The sequence below is a fragment of the Propithecus coquereli genome, unplaced genomic scaffold, assembly GCF_000956105.1.
Source record: "Propithecus coquereli isolate 6110/MARCELLA unplaced genomic scaffold, Pcoq_1.0 Scaffold136, whole genome shotgun sequence".
Classification (NCBI taxonomy): domain Eukaryota; kingdom Metazoa; phylum Chordata; class Mammalia; order Primates; family Indriidae; genus Propithecus; species Propithecus coquereli.
This window is the reverse complement of record NW_012137858.1, coordinates 3,328,993-3,348,968: the sequence shown is the minus strand read 5'-3', so window position 1 is coordinate 3,348,968 and position 19,976 is coordinate 3,328,993. Positions and strand designations below refer to the sequence as shown.

General features: G+C 40.2%; 1 protein-coding gene across 2 annotated transcripts in view; it reads right to left on the bottom strand.

The window, feature by feature from the left end:
* Positions 1 to 19,976, bottom strand: part of FSHR (follicle stimulating hormone receptor) — a 201,453-nt gene that overhangs the window by 12,227 nt on the left and 169,250 nt on the right. The window contains exons 5-8 of one of the 2 annotated variants that reach the window (XM_012638857.1): positions 13,702 to 13,773; positions 12,476 to 12,553; positions 6,249 to 6,317; positions 6,063 to 6,137 (exon numbers count right to left, since the gene is read on the bottom strand). In XM_012638857.1, the coding sequence (XP_012494311.1) occupies positions 6,063 to 6,137; positions 6,249 to 6,317; positions 12,476 to 12,553; positions 13,702 to 13,773 (294 nt within the window). The remainder of the gene's footprint in view (positions 1 to 6,062; positions 6,138 to 6,248; positions 6,318 to 12,475; positions 12,554 to 13,701; positions 13,774 to 19,976) is intronic. The other variant, XM_012638858.1, reaches the window with a different exon arrangement.

The following is a 19,976-nucleotide window of genomic DNA, read 5'->3' as shown; positions in this document are numbered from 1 at the left end:
GGTGTCAACTTGACTGGATTAAGGGATACCCAGATATCTGGTTAAGTATATTTTGGGGTATCTAAGAGTGTTTCCAGAAGACACTGGCATCTGAGTCAGTGGACTGAGTAAAGAAGATCTGCCTTCACCCTATGTGTATCATCCAATTGGCTGAGGCCTGGACAGAACAAAAAGACAGACTCTTCTAAGACTAGGACACCTTTCTTCTCCTGCCTTTAGACATCAGAACTATGTCTTCTGGCCTTGCTTGGACTTAGGAACTTGCAGTGGTCCCCCGGACTCTCAGGCCTTCAACCTCAGACCAAGAGTTACATCATCGACTCCCCTGGTTCTTAGGCCTTCGGCTATGGACTAAGAGTTACATAAGTAGTTTCCAGGTTCTGAGGCCTTTGCACTTGGACTGAGCCATGCTATGTCTCCCCTGGTTTTCCAGCTTGCAGATACCCTGTCGCAGGACTTCTCAATCTCCCTAGTTGCATGAGCCAATTTCCCTAATAAATCCCCTTTCATCTTTCTTTATCCTATTGGTTCTGTCTCTGGAAAACCCTAATACAATGACTATTGCCTAAAAATGGGCTGAGAGAGAGGCCAGAACACAAATCATGACACAGTGAGGGGTATTTAGAATAGTTATTCTGTGCAACCTTATTTTGAGGAATAAAAGTAACCATGGGGTGGGATTAAATCTTTGAGCCTTGAAATCAAGGCAGAAGAGTTTAGAATTTACATGAACAGAAGAATGACTTATTGAAAACTATATTTTTATAGGGCTAATCTTGAGAGCCCTGAGACATGCATGCAGTAGGTGCTCAATAAAAAATACTTGTTAATGAATTGGAGAGAGGATCGAAGGTAGGAAGGAGACAAAGAGGCCATTGTAGAAATTCAGGCCTAGGATGATAGAGACTATCTCCTCCCACACAGTTACTTCGCCTGTTAAAAGTCATTGTGTCACATGTCATGTCACATGATGACAAGGATTTATTGGACATCTGCTCTGTGTTACTGTAGTCTTCTGTGAAAATTTCTGCAGTGCTTATTGTCCTGGGAAGTAAAATTTATCCCTCTACCAGAGGTTCATTAGGGCAGCTACTGTTTTTGGTTATCATATCTTGCTACTTAGTCTGATGCTAGAACCATAGTAGGTATTCCATCAACATCCACTAAATGTGTGTCACCTAAGACTTGATATTCTCCATGAGTAGTTGAGAATGTTTTCTTTTATTCTTGCCCTTGTCGCTGGAGCTGTGGGCAGACAAGGGGGAAGGGGCAGTATCTTTAATCCTTTTCTTTCTGGGTTGTCTGGTTTGATGACTGTGGTCTTTCTTTTTAAAATATCACTGTGGTTAACATTTCAACACATGTTATATTCTGGCAGTGAGTAGTTTTGAGAATTTAAATCCCCCAAAGTATCAACAGAGACACCATGGGATGATGGCTAGCACTGAAGAGATTTAGTAATCCTAAATTGTTTCAACATTGCTAGGATTCTTGGATTTGAGAGACAGAGTGGCAAGAGAGACAGCAGTTGGTACTATGACGCTGAGTCAGGAGAAGCAGGAGTTAAATAGCACTCCGTGCCCCATTTAATAAAGTGTGTTATAGCCGGTGCCACAAATTTGATTTGAACAATTTCTATTTTTCCCAGCAAAGATGTTATTACAGGTCAATCATTTCCATAAGTGAGAGCACATTTCTGGTGTATACTACACTGACAGATGGCTAGAAGACCTCTCTTTCATGATCCCAGGCGGGATAAAAAGGCAATTTACTATCTATAGGACTGTGGGTACACTGGTAATGGAAAAGAATCATTCTTATACAAATAACTCAGTGTTTGAATCTGAACTATCAAATGAATCTGAGCTATAGCCAAATCAATTTGATAAACCATCAGAATATGATTGTACTGGCTCCAGCCTGCAAAGGCAATGCATTAAATTTTCCCCACAGAAAACTTGTTTCCCAAGAAGACAGCAATTGCTTGATTGCTTAAAAAAACAACAACAACAACAACAACAAAAACAACAAAAAAACCCTTGAGTGAGTTCAGAATATTAGGTGAAAACTCAGGTGACTGCTGATGTTCAAGGTCAAGACTCATGAAGGGAAATGAGGATTCTGGGCTGCTACTCTGAAGCCTGCTGAAGCTTGTGTGCGTGTCTCCCTTTCTCTGCATCTATTTCTCTTCGCAGTGGAGCAGCTTGCCCTTGCACTGTCGGGTGATCGGAGGCTCCCCATTCTTCACTCAACTAGAAAGGAGCTTGGGTGCATTCCCTTAGAATCCTTTTCACATACCTACTGGGGGCAAAGGACTAAGCCTGTGGGGGAAGAGGATCCAACACAGTTAGCTCATGGAGGAAATATTTTGGAGGCTGGGAGGTGATTCTCCAAGTGCTCTCTGGACCAGCAGCAGCAGCTTTACTGGGGAAGTTGTTAGGGTGCAAGTTTTCAGGTCCCAACCCTGGCCTGATGAACCAACTCTGAAGGTAGGGATCGGCATTCTAAGGGTTTATAATCCCTCCAGGTGATTTTGATACACAAATTTAAAACCACTTCTCGAGGGCAGCTGAGAACCACTCAGAGCTGGGGTAGTGCATAGCCAGGTTCTACTTTGCGAATTGCCTTCGGCTGACTTCATTAAAGATTTGGCTTCTCTCCAGAGACAGCCTGCACCCAGTGACTGTTGATGTAGAGGACTGGCCCCTTGCCTTAATTCAGTGTGATTTTGAAGGACCATCCTCTCTCCAGAGCTCCCTGTGGGATCCTCTGAGCCTTCTGTTGCAAATGCATCACAGTTCAACTTCCCTCTAAGCCTGATTCTGCTTCCATCAAGCATTCTCCATGTACTCTGAGAGCACTTTCCAGTAAGCCTCCTGCATGCAAATATACCACAATCTGACCCAAGGCAGAGTCATAGCCTTGGCACGAACAGCACATGCTGTAGGGTGAGCAGTCTGCCTACATTCCCACTCCTGACTCATAGCCCGAGGTGGGCCAGTCTTCTGCACAAGCACCTCTCAGGCCAGGGCTTAGCACTAATGTGCTTGGTGCTTCAGGTTGCAGAAGTGGGAAACAAGATAGGCCATTCATCTTGCATCTTAGGTTAGCAGGTAGAGAGGCTTGAAGGACATCTATGGACCAACCTGAAAGCCCCAGAAAGGGAGGCTTGATGTTAAGGTGATCAATTCTTATGCCGCTAATGGGAGGAGAAGGAAACTAGTAATTATAGGCTGGGCTTTCAGCCAGTATCTTGCATTGAGATGAAAAGATGTGGGACCGTATTATTGCTCTCTTCTCTTCTAAGTCATGGGAAGTGCTTCACAATTCTACTGGATTTTCTGTAAATTTTGTTCATTTAATCCTGGCCAGAGATGTTCCTGTGGTAAAAGGGATAGAACGACAGGCCTGGAACCTGAGGACCCTGCAGAACTGCGCTTGATGCTTTCACAGAGGCTCTCTTCTTGCCTGCGCTCACAGTAGGGCTAGCTGGGGGACTTGAGTTCTGTGTTCTCTCTTAAACATTCTTATGCGATACATTGTGCAGTGCCTTGGCTTGGAACCTGCTTATGCAACCTCAGGAGATGTTCTTCTGTGCCGTGTTTATGTATCATTGACTTGTGTTCTTGGCTGAGAGGCTGGTGTTAATAATTAATTTCCCCTCTATTTCAGTTCACAGCCCGTTGCAGGGGCCTTATTGAATAACTTTTAGATGTTTGATTAAACTTACTTATAGCAACATGATATGGTGAGAACACGTGGAATGTGAGGCGGAAGACCTAGTTTCTGGCCCCAGCTCTGCCACCTCCAGCTGTAGTGTGATCTTTAACAGGTCACCTCCCTCCTCTGGCCCTGGTTCCTCAGCTGGATGACTTGGGGATCTCATCCGTCTTAAACATTCTCAGGAACAGACAGTGGGTTAATGTGCTATGGATTCAATATTGTACCTGTTACAGGTCACACATGGAAACATACCCTTTCACTGGTACATCCTGCCATGAGCAGATAGAGGTGCCTATTTAAGAACATTCAAAACTCTTGGGCCTTTTAGCTAAGTAAAATTGACAAACTGCTATGGTGGGGGTCAGAGGTATTAAAGGTACTCTGTAAAGGTCATTTGTCTCCCCTGTAGTCAAAGAACAGGGACCAGTAACTAAGCATCAGAAGTTCTAGGTACTTTGTATATGACTAGCATGTAGACTGTATGCCCAGCACCCTTCATCAGTTAGGACTGTGTCCTGTTTTGTACTTCACAGCACCTATCATGACCTCATATATTAAGTTGTGGATAACTGTGTGACTCCCCTCTGCCCTCCCCCACCACGAGAATATAAGCTTTCTGTGCAGAAGAAAGTGTTCCCTGCACTATATATATAGGGCATGACATAGAGCTGGTGCTTAAAATCTATTCACTGACTGAAAAAAAAATATGTATTTTTTTAACTTCAAACAATATTAGGAAATAGGTATTACTGTTTTTGCTATTTCTTAGGCAAGGAAACAGAAGTCTTAGGCAAAGGAACTACTTTTAAACCAGGGCAATCTGGCTCTGTCACTTCTGCTTTAATCGTGCCAATACTACCTCCTTTTGCAGAGGTTGCCTATGTCAAGCCAGGCATTCTGGAATAATCTTTGAATTTGGTCAGGATGATAATATCTTAAAGCATACATTTCTTTCTTCAAAGGGGCAAAGCCCCATCTGTGGGTCACAATATACCCTTTATCATCAACGATAAACATTTTTGGAGTTCTCATTCTACCATACGGGGTCTAATTCTAGAGATACGTAGGTTCTAGCCTGAAAGAGAATATAAGCTATTTGGTGAAAAGAAAAGTGATGTTGATAGATGTTTAGTAGGTAGGTAACCACATATGCCTATGCTGATTGCCAAACAAGAGGTTCAGGTGAGTGGCTCTAAATGCCTGAATTGACTTTAGGCAGGCTTCCTAAGGTTCTTCCAGTAAAGCCTGAGATTTATTCACAAGTTTATCCATTTCTTTGCTTACCATTCCTTCTTGCATCTCATGCCTGCCTGCCTTCTGGGTTCCTTTCTTCCTGAAGTACATTCTCCAGCAAACTTAGTAGGTCTTTCTCAGAACCCAGAAGAACACATTTTTTATTTTTATTTTTTTTTTATTTCAGCATATTATGGGGTACAGATGTTTAGGTTACGTGTGTTGCCCTTGATTCCCCGCCCCCCAAGTCCGTGTTTCAAATATGTCCATCCTTCGGGTAGTGCGCATTGCACATTTTTTTAAAAAAGTGTTTTGGCAACTGGGATGCAGTTTACCCCCTCCCTCCAAGAAGCCACAAATGCTATGGGAGCCACAGGAAGAAGTCACTGGTGGCTGAGGCTGTCAGGGAGGCCTGAGGACGTGGGACTTACTTAGAATGATGGGAGGAGGCAGAGTGGATAAGGAGAGAAGAGGGGTGAAGTCCCTTGTTGAGGGAAAGATAGGGGTGAAGAAGTGACAATAGGAGAGGTTTGGATGGAGGGCTATGAGGCACACTGGATGTCCCAAGGTATCTGGAAAGAAGATCCCAAAATAATGTGCTTGTGAGTCTTGCTGAGTTGAAGGAAATTTCTGGATGTTGAGGATGAGGAAGGAGAACTGTGCTTTCCTTTCCAGGGAAGAGACATATTGCAGAGTGGTTATGAGTATGTACCATGGGTCAAACCAGTTCAGCTTTGAATCTCTGCCATAACACTTCCATGACCTTGAGTGAGTTAATTAACCCTTCCAGAGAAAGTAGTTTTCTCTTCTCTAAAATGGGAATAATAACTCCTACCACAGAGGGTTATTAAAAGGATTAAATGAGAAAATGCATCTTAACTGAAAATACTGACCACTCGGTAAGCGCTCATTACATGTTATTACTGTTGCTATTTTATTGAAAGTTAGACTGTGGATTGGCCTTAAATTATCCCTATAAATCTTTGTAGATGACATGAATAAAAATCTACCTTGATCGCCAGCCCTATCTTGGAAGCTTAGAGAGAGTTGACTTCTAACTTAACAAACTGAGCTCTTACACACAGAAATGGGGGGATGCTACTCACAGAATAACTGGTCCAGAGGTTCCCTGGAAAACATCATTAGGCAATTCTTCCAAATTATTGTTATCACTTAGATTCCTGGGGAGGGAGATGAGGAAAGAAGAAGGAAAACACAAAGCCATATACATATTGCTGTTGTAAGAGCCATTTCCCTCTAAATGGCCTGGAAGAATAGTCAGGGCTACTTACAGCTCATCTAGTTGGGTTCCATTGAATGCACAGTTGTGTATTTCTTGAATCCCATTCTTATTCAGCCATCTGAAATAAAAGGCCCATTAAAAAAACAGTAACGTCAGATGCAAACAATACAGGAATTTTGTAATTGGAAGCATGGGACAAAGTCAGACCGTGCAAGTTAGTGGCATAAAGAAAGTGCCACACTTAAAGCTCAGGGACAGGGTTGTGAGGGAGACTGATTTATTACTGTACAACCTTTTGTAACTTTTAAAGTTTGTATTATGTGCATGTATTACCTATTCAAAGGAATAGATGAAATTTAATTTTGAAAAGGCACACTTAGAGTAGCCTGAATCCTGTAACTATAAGGTTTTTGCACACATGAGTAGATGCCATGGAGGGAGGAGACAGATCTTACCCATCCCGAAGGAACAGAAATCATACAATTATTGAACAAGTGTTTATAAGACAGAGAAAGAACATTTTGTGTCACCTTTCTCTAAGGCTTTAAGCCTTTCACCCATGCTCACCCACAGTAGCAGGCCTGGCTGTCATCAAAAAGTTATCTAATTAAGTTGTCAGACAACCTGAACATCTCCTGTGACCCATGGGGACCTGGTGATTAGAGGTTTGTGGAGGTGGCTCTGGGTTAAGCCAGCAAGGAAGAGAAATCAATTACAGAGACTGTGGGCTGTGGCAGGGCAAGGTGGTGTGAATGGGTGTGGGAGGAAGCTCTGAGGGAGGTGGTGGGTGGCAGTAGAACAGTCACACTGATTGTGCTAAGTAGGTCAGTGAGCAGGGTTGCCTGGACCGGGGACCCCAAGGACACCTTGGACCCACAGCTCTGCGTTGCTCTGCTTCTGAGTGGGTCTGAAAACAAAAACAAATATCCAAGGTCAGGAGCGCTTAGTCTGAAGAGCCTCTGACCACCTGCTCTTGTTTTGCTGTCGGATTCTTTTCCCTGTCAGGATCAGTGGGTTTATAAATAACACTGCTCGGAAAGCAGACCCAGAGAAGCTCCTATGTGTTCAGGATTCTATTTCCCGGGCTGCAAGGGGTAGCTAGAAAACACTTAAAATCACAGGAGAACAACTGTATATCTTTTTCCTCCTCTTGAAAGCTAGTTAGCTCAAAAATTCAGAAAGGAGCAAGGTAAATCTTTTAAAACATTTGCAATTGGTGAGTTCTGATGGGAAAGAAGTGGCTATGTACCCCCACCATGCCCACTCCCTCCTACCCATGAGAAATCCTCTCCCAGGGACCTCCAGGCTCATTTGTCAACCTGGCTTAGGTTGGTTAGTGAGAGTTGCTGGGGCAGCTGCCCCTAACCTGTGGGATGAGGATCCCTGGGGGCTTTGGGTCAAACATAGGGTTCAGCAGACTTTTTGTGTGAAGGGACAGATAGTAAAGGTAGGGTTTATGGGCTAAGAGGCAAGATCAAGGATATTATCTAGGTACTTAGGAAACAATTTCCACAATTTTTTTATCGATCAAATTTAAAATGTAATCGAATATAACTTTTTTGTAACATAGGTCAAATATTAAAAATGACAATTATATTTTTTGGGGGGGTAACATTTTGTTTAATTTAGGTTCAATGTTATTATTTCCTATTTTAGCTCATGAGCTGGATTTGGCCTGTGGGTTGTATGTAGCTGGCTGACTCTTAATTTGACAGAAGGGGTATGCAAATCTAGATGTGTTCCACCTGTATTTCTATAGACTAGATAATTGATATTTCCTGCACATATATGTCCTGCAAATAGATGTTGCTATGATTAAATAAAATATAGACTAATTTAATTATTTATTGTGTTCAAAGTAGCCCTTTCTCTTTCTAGATTTTCTCAATACATACTGTCATATGGGGAGGGGATGGTTTTTTTTTGTTTTATGTCAACAATAGATCAGCACACACACAAAAAATAATGTCCAGAAGCAATTCAACAAGAAAATATAACAATCCTAAATATTTATGTACCTAACACAGGAGTACCAAGATTCATAAAGCAAATTCTACTAGATCTAAGCAAAAAGATAAACAGCAGCATCATAATTGCTAGGGATTTAAACACCTCACTGACAGAACCAGACAGATCATCCAAGCAGAAAATTAATAAAGAAACACTGGACTTCAACAGGACACTAGAACAAATGGACCTAACAGACATTTACAGAAGATATTATCCAAAAACCACTGAATATACGTTCTTCTCATCAGCACATGGAACATTCTCCAAGACTGATCATATCTTAGACCACAAAACATGTATCAACAATATACACCGAGGAAAAGAAGCCCTATTCAACATATAATTCTGGGAAAATTGGATAGGCACATGCAGAAGAATGAAACAGAATCCATATTTCTTACCACTCATAAAATTATTTCAGGATGAATAAAAGACTTATACGTAAGGCATGAAACTGTAAGAACTGTAGAAGAAAATGTAGGAAAAGCTCTTCTAGATAGCAGCCTAGGCAAAGAATTTATGAAGAAGACCCCAATGGCAATCACAGCAACAACAAAAACAAATAAATGGGACTTGATTAAATTAAAAAGTTTCTGGCCAGCTAAGGAAATAATCAACAGAGCAAATATACAATCTACAGAACGGGAGAAAATATTCATAAGCCATACATCTGATAAGGGGCTAATAACCAAAATCTACAAAGAACTCAAGCAAATCAGCAAGAAAATATCAAACAATCCCATTAAAAAGTGGACAAAAACATGAATTGAAGTTTCTCAAAAGAAGATAGACAAATGGCCAACAAATGTATGAAGAAATGCTCAATGTCACTAATCATCAGGGAAATGCAAATTTAAAACCACAATGAAATACCACCTCACCCCAGTTTGAATGGTTTTATTAAAAAGTCCCAAAACAGTAGATACTAGTGTGGATGAAGAGAGAAAGAAACACTTTTATGCTGTTGGTGGGACTGCAAACTATTGTAACTTCTATGGAAAATAGTATGGAGATTCCTCAAAGAACTAAAAATAGAACTTCCATTCCATCCAACAATCCCACTACTGGGTATTTACCCAAAGGAAAGAAGTCATTTCATCCAAAAGACACCTGCATTAGAATGTTTATGGCAGCACAATTCACAATTGCAAAGATGTGTAATCAATCCAAGTGTCTATCAGTTCATGAGTGGATTAACAAAATGTACTATATGTATACTATGAAAAGGATGAATTAATGCCCTTTGCAATGATTTGGACGGAACTGGAGGCCATTATCCTAAGTGAAGCATCCAAAGAATGGAAAAATAAACACCACATGTACTCACTATTAAATTGGAACTAACCGATGAGCACACATGTGCACAGAAGTAAAACTCAGTAGAAATCAAGTAGAGGGGAGGAGAGGGGATGGGCAAAAACCTACCTAATGGGTACAGTAAATAGTGAATGCTGTCTTGGTGATGGGCACAATTATAGCCCTGACTCGAGCATCACAAAAGTGATCCATGTAACCAAAAACATTTTTACCCCATTAATAGTTTGAAATAATAAAAAAAGATAAAAAACAATTCATGTCCAGAACTGATGCCCTTGAGTTTATACTAAGCTATAGGAATCTCAAACTACTAACAAAGGGAAGCTAACATTTAGTAAGTGCACTTCTAGTCTCTTAAGAGACATAGTACCTATTTTAAAACCAGCTGATGATGATAATGAAATCAACCTGGGCAAAGCATCAGCTAAGGAATAAATGCAGCAGGAGCTTACCTTAATCTTTTTGTTTCCTGACCAGTGTGCTTACTCAGCAGAAGCTCAGGCAGCCACAGAAGCACTCTGCCCTCATCCTAAAGAGTGAAGGTGCTGGTGGACCTGGCCAATTAAAACTCACTGAGGGGCAGGCAAGGGAGGTGGAAGCTGACATGTGAAACAAGACTCAGAATGTGCTGGGAGCTCTCCTCATTTTATTTCTTCTGAATTAGACCATTCTCCTGGTTGGCCGTAGCCAAGTGCTTCCCCCATTCAGGCAATCTGCTTGCCAGGGCAGAGTAGGAGTGGGGAAGGTCTCCCATGCCTCAGAATTTTGAAAAATCCTATTGATAGAAAGCTTTGTCAATCATCAGTTCCATTTTAGCCATGTTTTTTTTCCTTGAGTGCACTTGGATGTCCCTACTGGACAAAAGTACCCCTGCATCAGATAAAGCACCCCAACTAAGATCAATTGGAGACTTAAACTATGTTGAGTAGGAATCTTCTGATTCTATTGTCTGCGGATTAAGGGCCAGCCAAGGTAGGAAAAAAAGATGTTCTCACAAATGGGAATTTATCCTTTAGGGATATGTCTGAGAAGCATTGACTGTTAAAAGAAAATTATCCTCTCTTGAAAAGTATATTCCTAAATTCTGGGGAATCAGTATCCACGAATAGGAGTTAGTGAAGAGCAGACAGGATCTACATGTTTCTTGTGTAGCATTGGGTTTGCAAGGCTACATCAGAAGTTATTTCCTCAGGTTCTTTTTCCTCCAGTTGGGGAGAGTCAAGACTACGTAGCTTAAAATGTGTTGTGGTTTGGACAAAAAAGATGCATGTCAATGTACAAAGCCGTGAGACTAAGTGTATATTTTATATAAAAATATTTGCCACATTATAACATTAATTTTAAGTCACTATATTTAAAAGTGACATGTTTCGAATAAGATTCAAAGAAAAATAAACATCCAGGTACAACTGATGCCATTTATCACTAATCTCCATCCATGCTACAGCTCAGGAATCCTTTTACCATTGTTTTACAGTCCAGCAGGCCAGCATTCCTCACTCAAGTACTCACCATTTTCCAAAAGCTCTTTGTATTATTATTTTTGTGTTTAACCTTCATGTCCTTGATTATTCTATTTCCTTTGTTTGCCCTTTGCCAATTCCCAAGCTAACTACCCCTCATCTTTTAAAGCCCATTTCAAACACAACCTCTTTTCCCCAGCTTTCTTTCCCTTATTTAACTCTTCCTTTAACTCTCATATCACAGGCTAGTCAGAACAAATTGATCCTTCTTTACTCTTAGGACAATTGCTTGTTCTTTTTATATTGCACACCATTCATTCTGCTTGTATTTTGTTTCTTTCTCTTTCTCTCTGTTCCCAGGCCCCCATCACCTCATCTCAACACACATTTCTCCCATTTACTATGAATACCATGAGCTTAAGTAAAAGGATTTCATATTACTCACCTATTTTTTTTTTTTTGTCCTAATGCTTGGCACTCTGAATACATGCCTTTGATTTAATTTTATTTTTGCTTCACACATTCCATTTCTATGCTAATCTGTTTTCAAACCTTTTCCTTTGTTCTCTGTAAGTAATTAACTTCAAATATCGTGCTTGGCTTTACTCATCAATGTATCATCATCTCTGTCTCCTATTTCTCTCTCACTCTCTTAACAGCTGGGTCTCTGAATTAAATACTTTGAAAAGGACTAAATTTCTTTTTGAACTGGAACTTACCTTTTGTACATATTTTAAAAACTCATATTGGTTTATTTTTTAAAAAATGCAATAATTTGTAAAACAGAAAGATAAAATACTTTTCTTATCTTACAGATGTAATTGACAATTACTGGTTCCCAAAATGTCATTCTGTGTATCTTGCTTGCATGGATCCCATGAATCCGTGGTAGCCCACAGTGCCACATTTCTTTGCCATCCGGGAGTCGGTAAACTGCTGCACTGGCTACCGGCACGCAAGATTAGAAGGTGGTTCATTAATGACACAGAGTGCATTTAAAAACTTTCCCAAAAGTCAGAGAGAATAATTCAAGTTCATTAAAAAATGTGATTGTTCCAAGAAAATGAGAAGTCATCTTATGCTCAGCGTGGGCCTGAACAGGAGCTATTTAACATGGTTATGAGGAAATAGCCATATCTTCCCTATTCTGCCTCCTTCCTGATCTTTTTTTTTGGGTAACAAAAGACTTGCCAGGCAATAACTAGCTTTATTGATGCATGAGTTATTCCGTCCTTTGGAACAGATGTTGCATCAAGGGAGACCATCATTCAAAGAGCAATTTTAAATACTTGAATTGCACCACAGAATCATAAATTATTAACATGACTTCATGTTGTGATTCTGAAATGTGAAGATGAGAGAAAAACACAGATTTAAATGGTGAAATGCCAAAGTTACCCAAACAAAAAAGGAGTGTCCCATTATAAGAGATCAGTAAGTGAAAAATCAAAATGTTATTCCGTTGGATTTTTTTTTCCTTACTTACAGAATCACACTTTCAAAACTCAGCCCCATGAAAGAATTTCTTTCAACTGTATGGATGTTTATGTTATCTTGAATGTCTCTAGAAGAAAGAACAAATAAGATACTTATATCAATTCCACTCATGTAACCTTCCCACATTTAGTTTACTTGGCATGATGTGGTCTTTAGCTGAGGCCATGATTTAATACAGTTAGTTATTGTTCAGAGGATAATGAGCTCAAAGTTTGGGAAAAAATATGGACTCTAATTTATCTTTAGTATATCCATTCTTCTTAAAAATGGATTTGCAGACATACAATGTCTTTTCTCTTTGAAGATTTTCTTAGCTAACTTCACTGTGTTAAAGTTTTCTCTAACATACTCAGTTATTAGCCTTGCCTCCATAGTTGGTCTTGGCTCAGTGTAGAACACTTAAGCTGACCTTTCATATCTGTACCAAATTTCTCTATTCACCTTAGTTGAGCTCCTGCCTTCCTCCCATCTCAATCCCCCTTCTTACAGCTAGATTCTTTCCTTCTATTCTCCTTGGGTCACAGAACAATTTTATCATTGATTTTTCTTTTTCTGGATGACAAGATGGGGAAATTGTCATTTTTCTGTTTGTATCCCTCATGTTCCTATCAAACTTCCCTGTTAGGTCTGATCTAATATATAAATGTAGAAGGAACAGGTGTAGAAGTAATGTAGTAACAGCGTGGAACAATTTGAGAAATTCTAAAAGATTCTCTATCTTTCTCTCTCTCCCCCCCCCATCTCCCTCCCTAGCTCCTTACACCTCTTCCATGCCTCTTCCTTTTGGGTCTGTCCATATTCTTGTAATTTCACTACTGGAAATAGTTGCCATTCTACATTGCCTTTTCTCATCTTTCAACATAAACAAGATATTTCGGGAAAAGGCAAACACATCCTGTCACTAATATGTTAGTGTATGGACTTGTCTGTCAGATAGTTTCTTTTTAAAGTGAAAAAAGGAGTGACTTGCAGATTTTACTATAACCTGGCTCTGTGGACAACACGCTTAATGAGGAGTTGTGACTTCTGCCAAACTGGGACTCACTGGCCTGCAAGTAAAACCAAGAACCTTACTGCTTGCCTTCCTATCTCTGCTCACCCAGAGTAACACTTTGGGAGGATGTAGACCGCACAATGCATATTCGAGGCCCAGGAGGCTGCTGGGCAAGACAGCTACTGAGTAAAGTGTTGGTAAGCGCTCAATGAAAAACTTACAGTAAAACCTTTTGGAGAGATTGAATCTTGTGAACAGCTGGCAAGTGCTTAATGCCTGTGTTGGATATTAACCTAGAAAGAGACAAGATGAGAGTAAGTAAAAAATGAAGCTGGCTATTTAAACAATTTTTAGAGTATGAACTTCCCAAAATCAAAATATCAATTTTGAACCATCAGAAAAATCTACAAAAAAAGCCCGTAATATACCTGAATTATGCTTATGTTTTCTGTTTTAAGATTCTCTCCAGGGTCTAGCAAGCCACTGATTCCTTAGAGAAAAGAAACTTATACTTCAAGCACAAGGGGACTAGGATGCCACAATATTTAATACATTATTAAAAAAAGGATTGATAAATTGATATGATCCCAAAGGAACTTCTAACTAGATAACAAAATTTTCCTAAATTGTCCCTTACATCCAACCTTGTCATACTTGTTGGAGAACTGCCTCTTCCCCATGCCAAGTGATTCTCTTGGGATTAGAGCATGAGATTTCATGTCCTTTGACCCCAGGGTATGCATGTGACCTGAGTGGGATCAATCAAACTCTCTCTTGGAAAGTGGTTGGAGGTGAGTTTTCCACTTTTAAGGGATGGTCATAAATTCCTGTTGCTGAAAATTCCGGATCTACCCTGGGTCCTTCCCTGGTTGTCTTAATCTGCCTTCCCCAGGAAGCAGAGCCTGTGATGAAATCTGGCTGTGGGTGATATATTTGATAATATGAGTTCAGAGCATTCAGGGCAGGGGAGTAAAACAGGGAAGGAAGAAAGCTAATCAATACAAAGATGAATTATTGAGTTGGCCATCACTACTGGCGATTGGTCCTAAATCCCAAGGACTGGACTTAGGAGATTTTTCAAAATGGATCTCAGAACTATTGATCTAAGTAGGGGAGAGTAGTGAAGGGAAGTATTTATCCAGAGACTTTTATTTTTGGTCAAAGGTGACCCGATGGTGTTAACTCCCCACTTCTGGCTTGCACATTTGTGATTAGCCAGCAAGTTTCTGATGAGCATCTCTTACAGTGGTACACAAGAAACCCCAGGGCAGGAAGAGAGGTATCCAAGGCCAGGCTGGGTGATGTCCGGTTGTACCTTCAAGCTGGATGAAATTTGGGTGAAACTGGCTGCCTCAGTAATGGTGAAGGTTTTTAAGTGGCACATGAAAATTATCTGACACATTGTTCTTTAGCATTTCCAGTCCTTTGAGTTATTTGAAATCCTTCTAATACCTCTCCACTCCCATTTTCCTTTTCAGTGTGTGGTTTACCTAAGCTGGAGTTGGTCTTGCTTGCTTGTAACATAAAGAACCTTCACTAACATATTCATCATTGTGAAGGACCAAAAGTCTTTTTGAGTTTATCACTTGAAAGTAGATTTGGTATCTTATTCTCTGCCTCTATATTGAGAGAGTTGGTGGATCCTGTCTATGGGTTCCCTGTAATGGTTCTCAGATGTTTTGTTCCCTCTTGGTTCCCAACGATCCACCTAGAACCCATCTTGGTCCACTCTTCTTTTGATTACTCAATAGCCCTTTGGATGATCTCCCTTTCCTTTTTATTTGGGGAAAGAGGTTATTAATATGATTTTTGGAGGATTTTTTTATGTTGCTAATTCACTTTAAAAATTTTACATACAGAAAAATGAACTCTCTTTGGTGTAGAGGTGTATGAGTTAAGACAAATACATGGGCCAGGAGCGGTGGCTCACGCCTGTAATCCTAGCTCTCTGGGAGGCCGAGGCGGGCGGATTGTTTGAGCTCAGGAGTTCGAAACCAGCCTGAGCAAGAGCGAGACCCTGTCTCTACTAAAAATAGAAAGAAATTAATTGGACAACTAAAAATATGTAGAGAAATTAGCTGGGCATGGTGGCACATGCCTGTAGTCCCAGCTACTCGGGAGGCTGAGGCAGTGGGATCTCCTGAGCCCAGGAGTTTGAGGTTGCTGTGAGCTAGGCTAATGCCACGGCACTCACTCTAGCCCAGGCAAAAGAGTGAGACTCTGTCTCAAAAAAAAAAAAAAAAAAAAAAATGCATGTAGCAGTGTAACCACTAGCACAATCCAGATATAGAACAGTGCTGTCACTCTCCAAATTCCCTTGTGTTTTCCTTTGTAATTAACCTCTCCATGTACTTCCTATCCCTAGCAACCACTGATCAGTTTTCTGTTCCTGTAATTTTGCCTTTTCTAAAATGTCATACCAGGGGAATTGTCTAGAATGTAACCTTTGAGTCTGACTTCTTTCACTTAGCACAATGCCAGATTTCTCTTCCTTCTTTCACAGCAAAGTTTCTAGAAAGAGTTTTATAAGCTCTGCCTTCATTTTCTCATATCCCATTCATTTTCTACCTGCTCCCACTTCACCGAAACTGCGATTGTCATGCCAAAAATCCACCAACCCACTAACTACCAAATCTATTCAACACTTTAACTTCTAATTTTATTATACCTTCTGGATCTTTCAGTACTCCTTACCAGTCTCTGCCTTCTATTGGTTTCTGTCATTTTGCATTCTTCTGTTATTCCTCCTTTTCCTGTTACTCCTTTTTAGCATTCTTTGTTTATTCCCCTTCCTTTATTCATACTCTGTGCCTTTTGCTTTTCTTCTCTATAGTCTCACTAGGTAGATCTCATTTCCCAAGGTTTTAAGTAGTATCAGTATTGGGACTCCTAGATTCAAACATGCCATCTGATCTCCATAGTCTATTGCTAATTAAAGCTACTTCACACATCCCCCTGAAGGTCTCATTGATGTAGCCAACTAAACTTCTTCCCCCCACTGTCACCTCCACCAAACTACTCCTCTTCAGTTCTTCTCCATAGATAGTATTGGTATCCATACTAATCCATACTAATGCTATCTATGAAGAAGAACTGAAGAGGAGCAGTTTGGTGGAGGTGACAATGGAGAGAAGAAGTTTAGTTGGCTACATCAATGAGACATTTCATTTCCACTGACAACACTCAAAAGTAAGCTACCATCCTCCTGCCTCTGGATTTTTGCAATAGTCTGTGCTTTCCACACATTTAATCTTGTCCTTTCCAACCCATTCTCCATTTAACACACAGAACATGCTTTTAAAAAATGTAAATCAGATTGCTGTACTCCTTTGCTGCTAAAACTTTAGTTCTTTTCCATAACACTTATCGAACAATTTATATTCCTTACTGTCTACTCTTGCACCTTTATCTCATGCTATTTCCCCAATGCACTTAGGCCCCAGTGCCTTTCTCTGTTTCTCAGATACATTAAGTTCTTCCCTATCTCTAGGTAAGTGCATGTGATTATCTGGAAGGCTCCCGCCTGGCCAAATTTAACTCATTTTTCAGAGTTCAGTTACAAATGTCACTTCTTCAAAGAGGAACTCCCTGTCCACCAATTGAAATTAGGCCCCCTGATTTATTCCTAGTATAGCCATATCCTTTTTAGGGCTTTTTAGCATTCATCAAAATTCTGAGATATATATCATGTTTATTTTTCCAATATCTGTCTCCTCAACCAGATTGTGAATCATATTAGGGTAGGATTCATGTTTTCCCTGAAAATCCACTGTTGGCACAGTGGTTGGCACCTACAATGTACTTGATTTACCAAGCTCTTTATGCCAGGTAATGTGCTCTGTGCTGTCAAGAGATGAGCTCACAAGGAATTATTCATAACCTATGTTCACTATACCTAACTGATTTGACATTATATGCGTAACAACTTGCTCATCTTTCTTAGTGAATGAGAGTTTTATATAATGAAAGAAATGAAAAATTCATGATTGCCCAATAAGAATGGTATAGATACATCACTTAACTTCAATAGCATGAGCTTCCATAGCCACTATACTTATGGAATACATATATATCTGTAGATGCACATTGAAATTGTTGGTCTTTATAGGAAAGAAAACACATTGCAAAAATGGCTAAAATTATTCCAGTAGTGCTGAGTTTAAGACACTTAAAAAGATCTAGAGACCATCTAGTGAGATGGATGATTGGTGATAACTCTGTAGCTGAGACTCTCTATAACCCCAAGATAACACAGGAAATAGAGTTGGGATGAACACTTAGTTTTCAATTCATTTTTCCCCTCTGACCAATAAATTCATGTCTGATGGAGACTGGAAGTGAGTAATCAGCTATGAACTCTATGTCTCAGTGGGTTTGCTTTGGTCAAATGACTGTTTGCTGCAAAATTATTTTGATTCACCCAACCATGGTTTATTTTCAAAAACCAGTTAAAGGCCTTGAGGGTAAAGTGTCAGCAAATTTAAGATCTGAAAATGGGTTTTTTAAAGAAAGGTAACTGGCTCAGAGTTTTCCCTCTCAACAGCCAGTTTCACATTCTAAGCTGGTGTTAGCACTTTTCATGCCTGCTTCATTGTCCCTAATGTTTAGGTGGCAATAATGAAAATAAGCACCTCTCCTATCAGGATGAACTTTTTGGGGTCCCTGTGATTGCCGGGAACCTCATATTCACCTATCCTGCCACAGCATAATATACTTGCCTTCCATGAACAGGTGACCCTGTGGCTCTGAGGCTCATTGCCCTAAACAGTATTAATACTTTCATTAATCACCAGTGATGTTGGTGGGTTCTTGTTTTTTCTTAAGTTAACAGGGTCTGTGTTTGCTTGTGTTGCTGGTTTTAGGGAGCTTGCAAATGAATTGACAAGCCTAGCACAGAAGAGACACTCAGAATGGTCTAGTGCTAAACTGTGTGCTACTCATTGTGAGTGCCTTAAGAATTCAGACAAGGGGAGAGTAATGTGGGCTGGAGTAGCCAAGAAGGACTGCTTACAGGAGAAAGAAAAAACCAGATATCGTAGAGAGTACAGAGCCTTCTGGACTAAACTAAGAGTAGTAAATGTACATAACTGGACCCCAGGAGGCGGGTGGGAGGATAGGAAACAGAGGAAAATAAAAGGGAGGGAGGAGGCACGATCTCAAGAAACTTTAAAGCTAGGTAGACAAGTGTGGGCTTGATGGGCCAGCATTGGAAGGTGTTTTAGGGTGCTGAAAGGGGAAGCAAGAAGACTTGGGGGTTCCCTGAGCAGAGGTGGCCCATGTTCTCACTAGCCTATCACCTCCAAACTTCACAGTAGCAATAAGCCAGACCAATCTGTGGTTATCGAGAACCTCCTGTGGAGATAAATACTTAAACTACTGGACTGAGAAAAGTAAGTGGGGGAAAAAGACAAGATATCCCTTATCACACATGCCAACCAAAATTACAATTCTTTATTCCACCCCAAATCCACCAGGGCACGGAATGATCAATCTGAACCAGCTGTCTCTTAATCCAGGACCTGAGGCAGCCAGAGTTCATGCTGTGGCTTGAACAGACCATTGATGTTTTAGGCAAATTTGATTTAGGGAGGGGGTGCTGCCAGCAGGGTACATGTGCTCAGCTTATAGTTTTTGCCAAAGAATGTTTCCCAGTAGCCAAGGCTGAGGGTTTAAAGCTGAACTCCTTTCTCTGCCTTCTAATTGGTTTCCTATAATAGAATTTGTTTACTTTTAAGCCTTTTGAATTTTTTATTTTTTTAATTTTTTTCACATTTTTAAAGTCTCCTACATAAAATTGAAGTTGACTCCTTCCTCCTGACCATTCTGGAAGAAGTTAGGCCAATGATGGGTAAGAATAGTTGATTCTCGTTATTCACAGCGGTTATGTTCTACGAAGTCATCTCAAACACTGAATTAGTGAATCATTGCCCATAGGGAAGTGCAAGGTTAGATTCCTATGAGCCTTTGGTCACAACATTCTTGTCATGGTTTGATCAATATGTAACCTTTTTTTATGGTGTTTCTGTTTAAAGACACCTTATTTAATATATATTGATTTATTAACATTGAACTCATGGCCTGTAGCACTATAACTCATGTCTGAAGGAAGCTAATCTAACACACATATTTTCTCCATAAGGCACATCAATCCTTCTTGAAGCTAAGAATACTAGACAGCACTCCAGTCCTACTCATGGGGGCCATTTTAAATAGTGAAATCACCAACAAAAAACACAAACATGAAAAAATCTGGTGCTAAGTAGACTATGCAAAGGACACTTGTTTACAGCATGAGAGCTGAAACAAAGCAAACTATTGACTTGTTCAACCTCAGTTGGGAACGTGTGTCAGATAAATTTTTTGCCTCTCTGCACATGTGCATGTCCAAGAATAATGCAAAAGTGTTTGGAGTATAAATTTAGCAAGTAGGTGAATTAACAAATATGGAATCTGCAAATACCGAGGATCAAATGTATATGAAATTACTCTTTTATGA